The sequence below is a fragment of the Suricata suricatta genome, chromosome 10 (genome assembly GCF_006229205.1).
Source record: "Suricata suricatta isolate VVHF042 chromosome 10, meerkat_22Aug2017_6uvM2_HiC, whole genome shotgun sequence".
NCBI classification, from domain to species: Eukaryota; Metazoa; Chordata; class Mammalia; order Carnivora; family Herpestidae; genus Suricata; species Suricata suricatta.
Genome location: NC_043709.1, coordinates 56,494,404 through 56,512,346, shown reverse-complemented (window position 1 = coordinate 56,512,346; position 17,943 = coordinate 56,494,404). Strand labels below are relative to the sequence as shown.

Sequence of the window (17,943 nt, the reverse complement as noted above, 5' to 3'; positions counted from 1 at the left end):
GATGGTGGTGGGTCTAAACTGGAGGACTTGGGAGAAAGCTCCGCCCGCGCTCTCGGGACTCCGGCAAAGATCTCTTCACAAAGGAGGTCCGGGAAGGCAGCGAGAGTCCCAAGGACGCCAACGAGTGGGGGTGCCAGAGAAGGAAGGCCGAGGCCGCTGGCGGGTAACGCACAGTGGGCCTGCTAGGTGAACAGGTTCCCTGTGTTTTCAGCTCCACAGGGCCCCATTCCCTACAGCTGTGGAAGGGCACAGTCTCCTTCGCCCCAGCACTGCCCACATTTAAAAGCCTCTGGAATCAGGAAGCCACGAAGGCAAAGCTCTCCTAGGCCTTTCAACCTCAATCCTGCCTCTCAACTCTCTCAGTATTAGTGTACTGGTGCTTGGGGGGCTGCCAGTAGCAGCCCTAGTGGGATTGCTGTGGGACCGTGAGAATCGGCTTTATTTCAGTTTTCCCCCAACCACCACCACCCTTGCAGCAACCTCTGGGGCAACAGGAAGCAGCTGCTCAGTGCAGCCCCCACCTGGTGGTGGGTCGCGGTGGGGGAGGAGAGAAGTCAGGGACTCAAAAGGCCTGGGAGAAAATAAAGGGAAGAGAGGCACCTTAAAAATTCTCCAACGCAACCAAAAGTGGGCTTTACTTTGGGGGGGTGGAGGACAGCAGTGAATATTGTAAAATATTACTTGAATCTCAACAGCTTAAATGGGGAGGTGCAAGGGGCAGTCTGGGGGCGTGGGGGGAGACTGTGGTGGGGAGAGCCCCGACCTGAGGTGCACAGTCTCAGGCTCTTCTTGGGAACCGGAAGCTTGCCAATGTTCATGATCCCTTGGTCGGTCGGCAGCCTCACTATCTGAGCCCTGTGCCCCTATAGTCCCGTTTCCCCTCCTTCACCCCCCAAAAGAGCAAAGGTTAGGCCCCACCCCTGCTGAGTCAGCCAGGGAGGGAGGTAGGCATCCTTCAGGCCTTCCCCCGGGGCTGGTCCTCATACTCACCCATGTCCAGCTGGCAGGGCTCCAAGGCTGGGACCACCCAGCTCCTCACTGTCCTTGGTTCCCCCTTCACGTGAAGGCTGATGTTAGATCCTCCTAAACTGTTAAGCTGGGAACTAGCACGAATCAAAAAGCCAATGTATGCTTCCTGCGAACCACAGCCTGAACTGCTGTAGGGTGATGTCCCTGTGTGACAGACTGGGGTGGGGAGGGAGGAGGGAAGGGCGGGGCTTTCTCTGGGTGGAGAGGGAGGAGGAGGCGAGGACAGGGCAGAACCAGGAGAAACATGGAGGAAGGTTAGATCTGTGTTGACACTCCAGAGGCGTGGTAGAAGAGAGTGGTAAAGGGGGAAGGAAATAAATAGTTGCAGCTAGTGAGGAGAAGGTTCTCGATGAATGCTGAGACACATAAACGTGTGGAGGAGGGGATGGAGGGATACAAACGACCTTAAGGATCCCAGTTACCAGGTCTGCATCTGGGTAACATGGAAAAACAAAGCAGAAAGGGCTGACCCATATCCTGGAGCATTTCTGCACCAGTTTCTTACGCACTCGAGTCAGGACCTAGAGGAAGTCCCCCCACCCCCATAACTCAGCATTTCCCCAAATCCAGGCTTTTCTGGGAGCAAACGACCTGGCACAGTCGGCTCAGGGGCTCCACCTTCTGTCCAGATCATGACACAAGAGAGACTAGTGCCAAGGACGTCATAGGCAGATGGGAGGAAACTTACAGGCCCATACTCCACCCCTGGCACCTTTCCCAAGGCCCCTCCCCAACCTTCAGCCCCCAGGGGCCTCTGAATTGGGATGTTTGTCCCCGCCCAGCTTCTACCCAACTTCAATGCCTCAGGGGTGGAGCCTATAGACGCAGGCTCCTCCTCAGGACAAAAGCCCCAGCTGGTTTGTAAACAGTCATTAGCTAAGAACCACATCCCAGCAAATGGCCTTTATGGATTTCAAAATGGTGAGATCAGAGTTCTTGCAGCCTCCAGTCCTGCCACCAGAGGGCAGCAGGAGATAGGCCCTGGCTCAGAAAAGAACACTTATGGGGCACCAAATCCGACCTTGTACTTGTTTCACACTGAAACGTACTTTTGAGTTCTCCTACCCCTGGACTTTTAGTGGCTAAAATGAAAAGGTAATTTACCTAATTCCATTATTAAGTTCAGAAGCCCAAACCCACCCCCACAAACCCTGGAAATTGGTATTCCTTTTAAGATTCAATCTCCCCAGCTTTGATAAAGGATCTTAGAGCTCAGAATTAGGCCTTATGGTTATTTTACACCATGCACTGCCTCAAGGAATACTACTCTAGGCTTGCCCAAAATATAAACCAGCAGACAGTAGTCATGTACACTTTCTGAAAAAAAGGGGAAGGAGCAAAGCCAAAAAAAAAAAAAAAAAGGGGCTAGCTAGGTACTAAGGTAGAGGGGGCCCTTTTGACCCAGTTTTACAGATTTATTAATCCTTCAGCACACACTTCTCATAAGATTTAGATTCATTCATTCATTAACCCCTTTGTCTTAGAAGTTTTCTACAGACCATTTTCCCACAATATATGTTCTAAAAATATCCCCGTGCTTTTTAACCACGTAGGAATAAACTATATAGCATATCAATTTGCTTTGACAAATAACAAAAAGGCCAAAGCTGAGGCCCCACTACTGGGATCACATCATCTACAGGGAACCCCTCATAAGAGCCAGTTGTCCGTTAAGACAATGGCTTTTTATTTTTGATGACCCCATTTCAAACATATGTGGTCTACTCCGTGCTGTTCCTTACAGCCACTCTAATATTCAATGTTGGTTATGTTGTCAGGACCAAGAAAAACAGACCAATTCTGACAGTGTATGTTTTATTGGAAACCTTAAATACTCTTCAGACAGAACACAATGTCATCAATCAAGGCTCTGATGTGGCAGATTTTTGGATTAGGGGCAAGAAATACAGCACAGAGGACAAGCGCTTAGTTTGCCCAAAAGGATTTCCTCACGAATGCTCTTCCGCAAGCTTATCAGCTTTTGCCACAGCTTCCTCAATGGGTCCCACCATATAGAAGGCCTGTTCTGGGAGATGGTCATATTCACCTATATGGGAAAAATAATACACTGGTCAAAAGTGGAAAGATAAACTTTTTGCAGTATATGCATACCTGTCAGAATATGATGAGTTTGTGTCATCCAAGAAATCTTTTAACAAACTTGTTTTAAATCCAATTTACAAGACATGATACAGTATGGATTAATAAATGGTCCTGGGGTGCCTGGGTGGCTTAGTCAGTTAAGCCTCCGGCTTCGGTTCAGGTCATGATCTCACGTTCGTGGGTTTGAGCCCCGCGTCAGGCTCTGTGCTGACAGCCCAGAGTCTGGAGCCTGCTTCAGATTCTGTGTCTCCCTCTCTCTCTGCCCTCCCTGCTCATGTTCTGTCTCTCTCAAAAATATATAAAACATTTTAAATGGTCCTGGCCACATAACCTGGATTCAAATCCTTGCTCTCTACCTTGGCTGGATGGTATCAGGACCAGTTATTTTACACTTTTCTGGACTTCAAGTTTCCAAATTTGTAAAAATAAGATAATAATGCCTTCCTTATAAGAATCTATAATTTACAAAGAGTAGTAGCCAGGACTGAAAGCAGTCAGTTAAGTGTTGGGTGACAACAATCAAGTAATACAAGTTTTACTCTCAGAAGTAGAGTATTTCCAAGGAACACCGACAGACAATAGTTTCTCTTTTAACTAAAAAAATTCTTAAGTAAGCACAATATACTTATTTTGCTTGATGACTGCCAGAATGGGAACACAGTGCAGTGAATGTTCAAGAGATTGCAGCTTGTCTGCTCTTTTATTATGTTCAGCTTTATACTGGCAGTCTCACCTGCCAAGATCTGCTGGAAACCTTTGATGGTCTCCTTCAGAGGTACCAGCTTCCCCATATGACCTGTGAAAACCTCAGCAACCTGGAATGGCTGAGACAAGAAACGCTGTATTTTCCGTGCACGGGACACAGTCAACTTGTCTTCCTCAGAAAGTTCATCCATACCCAGGATGGCAATGATGTCCTGGAGAGATTTGTAGTCCTATGAGAAACAGGAGGCCTGAATAAATATTCACATTCTTTTAAATTTGGACAAAAATCTAAGAGTTAATACCACCTTGTATTCACACCAAGCTTTGTACAAAGCACTTTAGCACATTACCTCACTTTGTAAGTGAAACCGTTAAATGGTGAAATTACAGACAGCATAAGGGTCCTCAGCTAATATCAGTGTCTTATTCTCCCTACTTCTAGTCCAGTGCTATTAGAAAAAAATGGATTCTAAATCCATGTACCTGGAACCCAAGAGACCTCATTAATACTCTTTATAACTGCAGGTCTTCTCTTTCTTTGCTCCAAAGCAAATCACCCAAGTCACCAGGAAGGATTTGGTCTTAAATATGGTACCCAAATATCCACTGTATGTCTTTACGGCCACTGGTCTCACCTGCAGTACTCACCTGTAGGATCTTTTGTACCCCACGGGCAACATCATAATGCTCACTTCCAACAATATTGGGATCCATAATTCGAGAGGTGGAGTCCAGAGGATCCACAGCTGGGTAGATGCCCAACTCAGCAATCGCACGGGACAGCACAGTGGTAGCATCCAAATGGGCAAAGGTAGTGGCAGGGGCAGGGTCCGTCAAGTCATCAGCAGGCACATAGATAGCCTAGAGTGAGTCAAGAACCCATGAAGAGCAACAGGAAGCCAAATGATTCCATTTAAGCCACCCTCCTTTTCTGACCTCTCATTTCATGCCAACTTCTTACCATTTAAGAGTCCACCCCAAAAAAGCCTTACCATCCCTAATGCTTACTGAGTGAGCTTATAGAGAGGATCTGGTCCCTCCAGGCTGTGATGAAAAAATTTTCATTGTCATTCCTTTTGTTCTTCACCCTACATTTTAACTCTAATATAGTGATACCCACATTTTTAGTTAAAAGCATAAAACCTTTCACGATTGCAATGGTTCACTGAAAGTTACTATAATTTAGACAATTTAAATAATTTTACTATTTAATCTATATGTCTGAAACATATAGTGCAACACTTCAGTACAGTGCATAATCAATGCCCAAGTTTCCATGCATCTCCAGACTCCTCAGGCTGGAAACTACTACCCTGTAATCTACATTCCCATACATGCCTTCAACTACCTTAAATGACCATATCTTAACTTTTTAGGGTCTCTAACATGAACACAAACAGAGTATCACATTATTTCCAAAGGCTCATTAACCTTGTTAAAAACCTTGAGAGGTAAGTAACTAGGTTTTATGCTTTTCTGTATATACTTTTGTATAAATTAGACCTTCATCCATTTCATTGTTGCTACCTGCACAGAGGTAATAGATCCCTTCTTGGTGGTGGTGATTCTTTCCTGCATGGTACCCATGTCAGTGGCCAGGGTAGGCTGATAGCCAACAGCAGAAGGGATTCTGCCCAACAGAGCAGACACCTATAGGGGAAAAAAAAGAAAAAAGAAAAAGGAAAGAGAAAATAAAGGCGAATGAGAACACAGGTTTTAGGTGTCTACATCTTTTAGCCTCATCTGCGTCACTCCATAGAGAGGTCAAATGAAACAGGTTCTCCCAAGACTTCTCTCTTACCTCAGAGCCAGCCTGGGTGAAACGAAAGATGTTATCAATGAAGAGCAGTACATCTTGACCCTCTTGGTCTCTGAAGTATTCAGCAACAGTCAGTCCAGTCAGAGCTACACGGGCACGAGCACCAGGTGGTTCATTCATTTGACCGTACACTAGCGCTACCTGAAGTAATGACACACAATCAGAAAACATGACAACAAAGGAATATGAAAGCCATGTGCCTAAGGTCCCCAATCAGAGAAACAACCAAAAAACCCTCCTCAGAAAGTGTCAATGTTATGATTTGCACATTTCTTTTCCCTTTCAGAGATATGGTTCAAACAACACAAAGATTTCTTATGTTATTGAAGCAAAATTCCCGAAATAGGAAATAAAACTAAGTGAAAGGCACAAAATAGGGCTATTTGAGATATCTGAATTGCCTCCAGCTCCCAAAATTAACTTTCAAATGATGGGACTACTGTACTAAAAACAAAGTCTGGAAATGTAATGTCAAAGAGAAAAGAAAATGTGTTAGTGTATTAGACGTTGGAGGGAAAATATGGTCAAGAATTTTCTTTGTATGTCCTAGGACACTAAGATGAAATTTTAACCCATGGTTTCATGTGACAATGCAGTCAACTAAAATGGTTTCCTGGCACAACTGCGATGCGAACATAAATCTGCCTACTCCTTACCTTGGAGGTCGCATCTTTTAAGTTTATAACACCAGACTCAATCATTTCATGGTATAAGTCATTGCCTTCACGGGTCCTCTCACCAACACCAGCAAACACAGAGTAACCACCATGGGCTTTGGCCACATTGTTGATTAACTCCATGATCAGTACAGTCTTGCCAACTCCAGCACCACCGAAGAGCCCTGGAAGAGGTCGAAAGGAAGGAATATTTGAGTCTTGTGCTCCTATATAAGCAAACCTCAAAAAACACACACACCTATTTTCTTTTCCCTTCTCAGGAATGGCATCTGGCTTCAGCAAACTCAGAAGAACGAAAGTCAGAAGCTACTCATCAGTGAGGGATAGATCTAGTACCCAACTCATTACATGGTAAGATTTTTTTCTTCCCACGTTAGGTTTGGAAAATATGTACCACCAGTAACATACCAATTTTGCCACCCTTGGCATAGGGAGCCAGCAGATCCACAACCTTGATACCAGTAACCAGAATTTCCTGCTCAACACTCATCTCCATGAACTCAGGAGCCTCAGCATGAATAGCTGCAAATCTGTAAAGGTTGGAAAAGAGGATCAGAGTCTATTTACCTTGTTGAAAGGTTCCTCTCAATTCTAACCCTTTACTCATAGTCTCACCTCTTTTATAACAATCCAGACAAGCTGTTATGTGGCACCTAGCCTAATGTTCTGAAGTAAAGGGGATTCAATTATCTCATTGAATCCCCATTTCCTAACACTTAAAAATTTTTTTAATGTTTATTTTTTTAAGAGAGAGAAGGAGAGAGCAAGCAACCACAAAATGGGGAAGGGCGAAGAGAGAGAGGGAGGGAGACACAGAAATCAAAGCAGGCTCCAGGCTCCAAGCTGTCAGCACAGATCCCCAAGCAGAGCTCGAACTCACAAACCATGATTATCATGACCTGAGCTGGGTAGACGGTTAACTAAGGCACCCAGGCACCGCACCATTTCCTAACGTCTTGAAAAAATATTTGAGAGCTACTGAGAGTGCACAAGCATGAGCAGGGGAGGAGCACAGAGTGAGGGAGTGAATTCCAAGCAGGCTCTGCACTGTCATTGCAGAGCCTGACACAGGGCTTGATCCCATGAACTGTGAGATCATGACCTGAGTTGAGATCAGACTGAGCTTAACCAACTGAGCTACCCTGGCCCCTGCCCCATTTCCAAACAACTTTAATGGTCATAAAGATTTTCCCTTTAATAAACCCTAACCTAAAAGCACTTCTTCATGTATCATCAGTTAATAGGAAGATTTGCCACTTCTGAAAAACCCCACAACCTATGCCATTGGCATTAAAACTCACTTGAAAAATCAACTTGAATCCTAAGGAGCAAATTTTCTAAAATCAGAACATCTGTATCCTCAGTTTTCTTCAGAAGGCAACTACATTGTGGCTTTAATAACAGTATCAGCATTTTAAGTATTCTCTGCAGGAAAATTATGCTCACTAGGTGTTCCCTTTATGTTCAAAACTGCAAAAGAGGTGCCAGACTGGCTCAGTCAGTAGAACATGTGACTCTAGAGTCAAGCCCCAGGTTTGGTGTAGAGCTTACTGAAAACAAAACCGAAACCACCTACAAAAAAAGCAGTTCCTTTGCACTGTATATACAGGAGGCATACTTACTGTTTGGTTTTGATGGGACCTCTCTCATCAATAGGTTCTCCAATGACATTCATGATTCTGCCCAAGGTCTCAGGACCAACAGGAATTTTGATTGGTGCACCAGAATCCAGGACTTTCTGACCTCTGACCAAGCCTTCTGTACCATCCATGGCAATAGTCCTTACCGTGCTCTCACCTGTTAAAGGCATTACAAGGTTATACAGAAAGACAAGTTGGCTTCATATTCAATATAGTTCAGCTGGCCTAAGTCAACCAAGACTCCTTCTCAGTACCTAAAATGTGGCTTCAGCATACTCAGAAGAACGAAAGTCATTTTGATAAAATCATCATAGAAGGAAGATTGATTGGGGGGGGGGGGCGATAGTTGGACTAAACAAGCTCTCTACTATTTCTAACAAATTTTACTTACCCAAATGCTGGGCCACCTCCAAAACCAGCCTGGTCTCCCTGCCTTGCACTTCCAAGGCATTTAGGATGGGTGGTAGTCCCTCATCAAACTGGACATCCACCACGGCACCGATGACTGCCACGATGCGACCAGTGGCAGCGCCTGCCTTCGGCGAAGGAGATGTTTGAGCAGCATAGTCCCTAGCTAACAGACAAAAAAGATGGAAAGAAATCGGGGTCAGAGCAGTTCATGGTCATTGGAAGCCCCGTCTTAACCCACAGTAACTGGTAAATTCGGCCCACGATCGGCCTCCTCTCGCTTCCAAGTAAGATGTGTCCGGAGGAAAGGCCACGCAGGTACCGAGAACGCATCTGCACAATTTTCCCGTGCACAAAACCCGATGATTCGAGAGATCTGTGCCCCCATTCACAGGAAGGTCAGGGCACTTGCCCGCACTTTTCCATCACAGAGAACTCCTTTTACAAAATGACACGAATTAGGTCGAAGAAAGGTCCCATGGTCGTCCTATTCTGGTTCTCCCGCCATTAGAGGGCAGGTCGCTGGCCCTGACGTCCTTCTAACACCAGATACCTTAGGCCCGAGTGAAAATCTGCCCCCGGCTCAAGGTCATGGGGCAGCAGAAACGAACCCAGCTTCTAGAGGAAAGCACTTACCAGTCTGGAGCACTGCCGGGGTGGCCCGCAGTAAGACCTGGGCTTGGGGTAACGGTGCTGAAGGGCCGAGTCCCCGCAAGGCCGCAGAGGCCGAGGTTGCGGCCACACGGCCCACAAAACCCAACATGGCGGAGCTCGGGTGGAGACTGAGCGTTGCGGCAGTCCGGCCACCAACTCCTCCGCCGTTGGGGAGAGGCCTGCTCTGCAGCAAGCAAGTCCATTGGATGAATTTGCTGAATATCACTCTCAGTGTTGCTCCTATAGGTTAATAATCTCTAATCTTTCCAACTATTGGTCAATATCGATGCCAATCTGAATTCTTTCTTTCTTATTGGACACTGTTAGGTTAGGGGCAATCCTTGGAGACGCGAAACGTAATTGGACAACAGGGATGTCAATTGGAGAGAAACTTGGCGGAACTACGTTTAAGGGGCAGAGTTCCTGTTATGAAGCACGTGGGCTGTCTTTGGCTGTCCTTGGGTTCCCACCTTAGATAGGACTTTGAACTAGGTTGACAGTCTCAGGGGCGGGCGCTGGGGAAGTAGTAGCTTGGGGAGGCACCACTGACTGTGACCTTGGGAGAGTTAGGAGTCTTCTCTAGACCCAGAACTCGGTTTTTCTTTGGCAGTAGTGGAATTGGAAGCTTTCAAGCTGTTCAGCATGTCAGCAATACGGGCAGTCATGAGATCACTTTAAACCGTACAATGAAAGAAGCTAATGAACCCAGTCACTTAACAGATGTGTGCCAGGCATTGAAGAACAAAGATAATTAAGACCTTTCAAAAACAGAAAACAACGCAGTAAACTGTGATAGGTCCTGATTAGTACTGAGTAAAGTGGGTGCACGAAAAAGGAGGGGATAAGTTTGGGTCACCTAGAGATGTAGGGGAATGGTCTCAAAGTGGAGGATATGGATATACCTGTTGTGAAACCGTGTAGAAATTCCTAGAGTAAAGCAGAAAGACTATTCCAAGCACACGTTTCCATGCAATCGTATGCTCCTTTTGTTTAATTGCAGGTGAGGAAGGTTAGAGGTGAAGGAAAAAAGGGAAGGGGTAGTAAGATTAGCAGGAGCCAGCTCTCAGGGCTTTGGATGGAAGTGAAGACTGGCAGACGTAGGTGTGTGCAAGTGTTCCTGGAGTATGGAAAATTAGAAGGAAACAAGGCATCCTTTTCTATATTTGGGGGCAGTATTGGAGACCCTTAATCTATTAGAACAAACCTTGCTATATAGAGTTCATCATGGCACTCTCTCCCCAGACTTTTCCCCAACCAGCTCCCATTGGTTCTCATCTTTCTAAATGATAGTGATAAGTTTCCTGTTTGGCAAGTAGAGCTATTAAAGAATTTAAAAGAGAAGACAGGAAGAGAATGTTAAATTTGGGTAATCTTGTCTGGTAAAAGGGAAAGAACCCCCCCCCCAAAACAGCAACATGTATGGAACAGGTAGAGAAAAACAGCGAAGGAAGCAGCAGACGACCAAAGCCATGTTAAGTGTTAAGAATCAGGAAAAACAATGTTAAGGAGAAAGTGGTCAATACCATCAATCACATAAACATCCTATACAATAAGTGATGAAAAGAACAAATTAGGCTTGAAAACTAGGGATTCATTTCCTGGTGAAGTGGAGCCAAAGATAATTTCAATGGGCTGCATCATAAGACATCCACATTTTTGATTTGTGATCCATGTGCTTTCCATTAGGCTAGGCAAAGCATCCCAGTTAATAGGGTCCTATATATTTTACTATTAGAGCTTAAGTTTCCATGGATAGGTTAGGATATTCCTTAGAGTATTTTCACTGAAGCCCAGACTGTCTAGGTTAAAATCTTGTTTTTGCTACTTAATAGATGGCATTAGGCAAGTTAAATTCTGAGGATTAGTTTCCTCATCTATAAAAGCAGTAATAAAATGGGAATAATCTCATAGGGCTGTTCTGAGACTTAACAATTAATAATGAAAGCACATTTAAGAACAATGCCTGGCACATAATAACACTGTATTTATGTGAGGTAGTATTATTATTTACTACTGACTTAGTGTTAAGATCCTTTGGTTTTGTTATCACCAACTGTGGCCTTGGCCAAAGTTTTATTAATCATCAAACACATTTATTCTGACACTTCACTAAACCCAGGTATCAGATTTTCATTTATTTCCAGATAACTGAAACTCGTTACTGTTTCAAATGTGTCACATTATTTCTTTGTCCTCTTAGCAGATAATCAAGTTATTTAACTTTTTCTTGCATATTTGGGTTATTACTAAACATCTTTGAACTACATTGTAATTCTAAAAACTTTCAATGTTACTAAGGTAGATATCTAAGGATGTTTCTCCATTATGCTTAAGTTTATGATCTTAAAAACATTTTTTTTAATTGTTTTAATGTTTATTTATTTTTGAGAGAGAGAGAGAGAGAGAGAGAGAGAGCACACGAGCAGGGGAGGGACAGAGAGTCACAGAATTGGAAGCAGGCTCCAGGCTCTGAGCTGTCAGCACAAAGCCCAATGCAGGTCCTGAACCCACGAACTGTGAGATTATGACCTGAGCTGAAGCCGGACCCTCAACTAAGCCACCCAGGCACCCCTAATGTTTATTTTTGAGGCACACACACACACACACACTCACACACACTGGATCTGAAGCAGGCTCCAGGCTCTGAGCGGTCAGCACAAAGCCCAATGTGGGGCTCAAACTCATAAACCTAGAGATCATGATCTGAACCGAAGTTGAATGCTTAACTGACTGAGCCACCAAGGTGCCCCAAGTTTGTGAACTTTAAGTTTACTTATCCTGAGAGAGAAAGAGCGCTTGCACACAAGCAGGGGAGGGGGAGGAGAGAGAAAGAGAGAGAATGAATCCCAAGCAGATTCTGAGATGTCAGTGCAGAGCCTGATTCTGGACTTAACCTCATGAACCATGAGATCATGACCTGAGCCAAAACCAAAGTTGAACGCTTAATCAACTGAGCCACCCAGGCACCCCTGAAGTTTGTGAATGTATTTTTACCGCTGGTGTTTGCCCTCAACAACTTTAGGTCCTGCTCTGAAATTAGAAAAGCTGCTAAATTTGTAAATACTGTCTAAAATCAAAGTAAACTTAATTAGCTTGGATTGAGATAGGCCTTTCTGAACAAACTGTCATTTAGAGTTCTAGTATGTTTTGGTCCTACTTCATGTTTCTTGATTCCCAGATAGCCCAAGGTAATATTTTAGGTGGAACAGAAGCTACTTATGAGACAATAGGAACCACATAGACCTAATAATCTGCCTTTTTGGCTGAAGTGAATTCCAAATGACTGACTGAAAATGCATGACTGAAAAACTTACCAATTTTATTTGGTCATGCCACACATTCTTCTAGTATCCTGTAATGGCTAGAATGTTTTTGTCTCTACATTTTTTACTATCATTTTGCGTGATTTCATGGATCAATCCATTCAAATATTCTAGCTTCAGAGTTTTTTAACTTAATTTCACACTCACATTTCACTTAAGCATCTTAATTCCTCAGTCATCCCCAAATTTTATCCTTAAAAGTTCCTACTCAGAGGAGCACCTGGGGGGCTCCTTGGTTAAGTGACCAACTCTTGATTTCAGCTTAGGTCATGATCTCATGGATTGTGATTTCAAGCCACACAGGGAGCTCTGCCCTGACAGTTTGGAGCCTGCTCCCAAGCAGGCTCTCTCTCCCTCTCTCTTTGTCCCTCCCCCACTCAAGCTGTGTCTGTCTCAAAAAAAAAATTTTTTTTTTTTTTACCTCAGAAATTGAATATTCTCTTGTAAGATCAGTTTCAGGTTTTTTCTTTACACAAGTGATACATGAACATATTCTTGATACACAGGAAATAAATCCTTTCAACAGTACAATTAGCCCCAAAACCTTACTCCCCCTTTCCTAATAGAAGTTTTACATATACCCCATTCACTTTCGATCCATTCCTTATACATAGAACACACATACCTCCCCAACCCTTGCACCTCTTTAAACCTCAGTAGAAGCACACTGCAGAAAACTTTTATTTAGTAACGTTTGTAAAAGATCTTATTTTTAAGTAATCTCCACACACAATGTGGGGCTCAAGTTTACAACCCTGAGATCAAGAGTTGCATGTTCTACTGACTTTGCCAGCCAGGTGCCTGCAGAAAAATTAAGTTTTATGATCTTTGCTTTGCAGAACCTTGTGTTAGTACATTTACATTTTATTTTTTAAAGATTTTAAGTCAATCTCTACATCCAATTTGGGGCTCAAACTCACAACCCCAAGATCAAGAATCACTCGCTGTACTGACCGAACCAGCCAGGAACACCAATACATTTACTTTATTGATCATGACTGCACATTATGCCCTAAGAATATGTAGTAGTTTATTTTACCCCATTAATGGTCACTTGGATTGTTTCAGAGGACTATTACATGCAATAATGAACGAAAAATAAATCTTGTACACATAGTATGCACTAATATTTCTTTCATAGATTCCAAGAAATGCTGGGAGTTGTGTTTTTAAAAAATTTTTCATTTAACATTTATTCATTTTTGAGAGACAGAGACAAAGTACGAGCAGGGGAGGGGCAAAGAGACAGGGAGACACAGGATCTGAAGCAGGTTTCAGGCTTTGAGCTGTCAGCTCAGATGAGGGGCTTGAACTCACAAACCACAAGATCATGACTTGAGCCAAAGTTGCACTCTCAACCAACTGAGCCACCCAGGCGCCTCCTAACTTATGTTCTTTTTAAATGAAATTCTGCTAAATGGCCTTCTAAAACCATCTTGCTAATTTACCAGGTTTCCAGAATGCTTGCCAAAACTTTTGAAAATGTAGCTAATATTACATGAATGAAATTACTGAATAGATTACAGTATTACATGAATGAATGTTTACTTCTCTAATTCCTGCTAAGTTGGTATACTTTCATGTTTATTGGCCAGTTGTATTTCTTCAGATTACTTGTTCCTGTGTTTTGCCCATTATTTTTCCTTTCGGCAAGTGCTCTTCAAATACTTTCTGTTAAAGGTTGTTAAATATTTTCTAGTACAACACTTATCCTTTATCCTAATAGTTTTTGACCTATGTTACTTTTTAAAAAGATTTTAAGTAATCTCTACACCCAACATGGGGATCAAACTACAACCCTGAGATCAAGAGTTATATGCTGTACTGAGCCAGCCAGATGCTCCAACCTAATTTTTAATGTCAGATTTGCTAACTTTTCCTTGTATTTTTTAGATTTTACATCATGCTTGGAAGGATTTCCCCATAGCATTTGGTAAGAATTTGATTAATGAATTGTTTTAATGAGTGGGTCAGGAACCACCGGCATCAGAATCACCAAAACTACACTATCCACTATAACCATATGGGGTTAAATTCACTAAAATTAAATTAAAAACCCAGTTTGTCAGTCACACTAGCCACATTTCAGATTATCAGTAACTATGTGGCTAGTAAATCCTGTATCAGACAATATAGAGCATTTCTTTCATCAGGAAGTCTCATTTAACAGGGCTGATATACCTGCAGCATAAACCGATTCAGAATCTGCATTTTTTTTAATGTTTATTTTTTATTGAGAGAGCACAAGGAGGGGCGGGGGCAGAGAGAGGGGGACAGAAGATCCAAAGTGGGCTCTGTGCTGACAGCAGTGAGCCCGATGTGGGGCTCAAACTCATAAACCGCGAGACCATGACCTGAGCTGAAGTTGGATACTCAACTGGCTGAGCCACTCAATCTCCCCAACAACCACTGTTTTAAATCTAAAATGTAGATTCTGGGGGCACCTGGGTTGCTCAGTCAGTTAAGTGCCCGACTTTGGCTCAGGCCATGATCTCACAGTTCATGAGTTTGAGTCCCATGTTGGGCTCTGTGCTGACAGCTTGGAGCCTGCTTTGGATCTGTATCTCCTTCCCCCCCCCCTCTCTCTCTCTCTCTGCCCTCACCCACTCACTTTCTCTCTCAAAAATCAGTATTTAAAAACTAAAAACAAAACAGTTGTCAAATTTTAGCACATATCACCTAGATGACTTAAAGATCACTGGCCTCTATCCTGTTTCTGACTCAAACCTGTTTAGAGGCCCAGAATTTATATTTCTAAAAAGTTGTTAGGGGACACTCATGTTAAGTTCAGGGATCACACTTTAAAAATCACTGATCTCGGGGCGCCTGGGTGGCTCAGTGGGTTAAGCGCCTGACATCAGCTCAAGTCATGATCTCATGGTTCATGGGTTCAAGCCCCACATCAGGTTCCATGCTAACAGCTTAGAGCCTGGAGCCTGCTTCGGACACGGTGTCTCCCTCTCTCTCTGCCACTCCCCTGCTCATGTTCTGTCTCTCAAAAAAACTGAATAAACATTAAAAAATCACTCATCTCAAGTATCAGCTAAAGTGCAAATTCCTGGCCCCCACATGGACTTACTAAAGCCTATCTAGGGACGCCTGGGTGGCTCAGTCGGTTGAGTGTCCGGCTTCGGCTCAGGTCATGATCTCATGGTTCATGGGATAGAGCCCCGTGATGGGCTCTGTGCTGACAGCTAGCTCAGAGCCTGGAGCCTGTCTTCAGATTCTGTGCCTCCCTCTGTCTCTGACCCTCCCCTGCTTGCAATGTCTCTCAAAATAAAATACAAAACATTAAAAATAATAAAAATACAAAAAAAGAGCTTATCTAGCATTAGGACCTATGAATCCACATTATCCCAAAGCCTGATGTTTTTGGTGTGTTGAGAATCACTGAATTCAAGATAAACCACAGAGAAATAGAAGGACTGAACTCCAGAGTTGTAAGGCTTATTTAGTTATAAGAAAAAAGAAAAGAACAATGCTTAAGGGACAACACTGTTACACGTGAAGCAGTTTTACAGTTCTCTCACTCCTGAACTTCTAATCATTACACCATATATCCAGGGAAATAGGTTAGATGGAGTATGGAAGTGAAGGTCACTGGATATAGGCTAAAATATTCAGGCTACACTTATGAATAGATTCTTCACAAATTATTCGGACAATAAAACTTAGAAGTGACATGGTTTTTCCATTTTAGAAGACTGCCTGGTTGGCTGTTGGCTGAGCATTCGACTTTGGCTCAGGTAATGATCTCACACACAGTCCATGGCTACAAGCCCCCCAGCCCCGGCTCTGTACTGATAACTCAGAGCCTAGAGCCTGGTTCAGATCGTGTCTCCCTTTCTTTGCACCTCCCCTGCTCATGCTTGATCTGCAGGATCAAATCCTGCATTGGGCTTCACACTGAGCATGGAGCCTGCTTAGGATTCTCTCTCCCCGTCCCTCCTCTCTCCCTCTCCCCCACTTGCATTCTCTGAAAATAATGATTAAAAAAAAGAAGAGGGGCACCTGGGTGGCTCAGCTGGTTGAGCAGCCAACTTCGGCTCAGGTCATGATCTCGTGGTTCTTGAGTTCAAGCCCCACATCGGGCTCTGTGCTGATGGCTCAGAGCCCGGAGCCCACTTCAACTGTCTCCCTCTCTCTGCCCCTCCCCTACTCACACTCTGTCTCTCAAAAATAAACATTAAAAAATGTTTTTAAATGAATATTTTTTAAAAACTTAAATAAGGAAAAAATTCCCACCAAACAGAAGAAATTAAAACTAGCCCTAACTAAATTGGTAGATAAAACCTTCATGCAATTATAGCAACTAATTGCTTTCCTTCCCTTCCTTGAAGGTAACTTCAGAGTTTAGAAAGTTGAGGGACGCCTAGGTGGCTCAGTTGGTTAAGTGTCCAACTTTGGCTCATGTCATGGTCTCACGGTTCAGGAGTTTGAACGGCACATCAGGCTCTGTGCTAATAGCTGAGAGCCTGAAGCCTGCTTCATATTCTGGATTCTGTGTCTCCCTCTCTCTGCCCGTCCCCCACTCATGCGGTCTCTCTCAAAAATCGGTGGATATTAAAAAGACAATTCTTTTTAGAAAGCTGAATATAAGTACCTTTATGACATGTCAAAATGGACAAACTATGGGAACAGATGCCCTTCAAACTTAAAAACTCAAGCGATTCTCGAATTATTCTCTTTAAAGCAATACTAACTACAATTCAGATTGGAGATAACATATTTCTCAAGTTTTGACCTACTGATTAACCTTTCCGCAAAAAATACTGTAGAGGGACCAGATGTCATTCATAAGGCTTGATACCTGACTGAACAATAAGGATTACTGAAACACTTGAACAGGTGCAGGTGTTTAAATACAAAAATAAATTTAATTAAATTTAGAAGTTCTTAGGGGACAAGATGTAATCAGAAACCTATCACACTATACTTTATTTCTAAAGCTTGATGGCTGGCAGTAAAACCAGAACCCTTAATGAATCTTTTTTAACTTCTAGAACTGATAGACAAAATTTGTGTTGCAAGAGAACTATACTAAAAATGGAAGGGTATATCTTAAAAAAAAAAAAAAATTTCCCCTGGAAGCTAAGAACTACACTCTACTTACCAATCATACTAATACCTTTGGCATACTCCAAACAAAGGAGACTAAGTTTAAAACAATTTAAAAGGATCAGAGGCTAGGTGGCTCAGTCCATTAAGCATCTGACTCGATATCAGGGTTTTGAGTTCAAGCCCCATGTAGGGCTCCACACTGGGCATAGAGCCTATTTAAAAATAACAGATGAATTTCAAGTGTTATGCCCAGGCCTCCTGGAAAGTAAGAAAATTTTCTAGCTGTAATATTTCAAGAAAATGGTTTTGACTATCGCTTTGAAGTCATACACTCACACCAGGGGAAGGAAAAAATGATTTCTGTTCTCACTATAATGTCCTATGCAAACCTAATATGGCACACTTCCCATTTATCAAGTTTTTGTTCAGTGTTTGTACTCCTGTCTAGCCTGTTTGACTCCCTGAGCACAAGTATGTGAAGGATTTTCTTTGTATCCCCAGCACTTAATACTGCCTGTAACACA

General features: G+C 43.2%; 2 protein-coding genes and 2 non-coding genes across 4 annotated transcripts in view; all 4 read right to left on the bottom strand.

The window, feature by feature from the left end:
- Positions 1 to 1,160, bottom strand: part of BAZ2A (bromodomain adjacent to zinc finger domain 2A) — a 32,406-nt gene extending 31,246 nt beyond the window's left edge. Inside the window, exon 1 of the mRNA XM_029953319.1 lies at positions 991 to 1,160. The gene's annotated coding sequence lies outside the window, so the exon portion shown is untranslated. The remainder of the gene's footprint in view (positions 1 to 990) is intronic.
- Positions 1,161 to 2,827: 1,667 nt separating this feature from the next.
- ATP5F1B (ATP synthase F1 subunit beta) lies at positions 2,828 to 9,183 on the bottom strand. Its single transcript, XM_029954737.1, has 10 exons — positions 9,018 to 9,183; positions 8,365 to 8,547; positions 7,956 to 8,130; positions 6,742 to 6,863; positions 6,313 to 6,497; positions 5,639 to 5,797; positions 5,365 to 5,487; positions 4,486 to 4,698; positions 3,866 to 4,067; positions 2,828 to 3,076 (listed from the first exon to the last, which is right to left on the bottom strand). Exons 1-10 carry the CDS (start codon positions 9,142 to 9,144, stop codon positions 2,979 to 2,981), a joined length of 1,587 nt encoding a protein of 528 aa, XP_029810597.1. The 5' UTR covers positions 9,145 to 9,183; the 3' UTR covers positions 2,828 to 2,978.
- On the bottom strand, positions 6,585 to 6,655 carry LOC115305844. The gene has a single exon (XR_003915030.1). It is a non-coding gene; the product is annotated as a small nucleolar RNA SNORD59 (small nucleolar RNA).
- On the bottom strand, positions 8,216 to 8,291 carry LOC115305845. The gene has a single exon (XR_003915031.1). It is a non-coding gene; the product is annotated as a small nucleolar RNA SNORD59 (small nucleolar RNA).
- Positions 9,184 to 17,943: the final 8,760 nt, after the last annotated feature.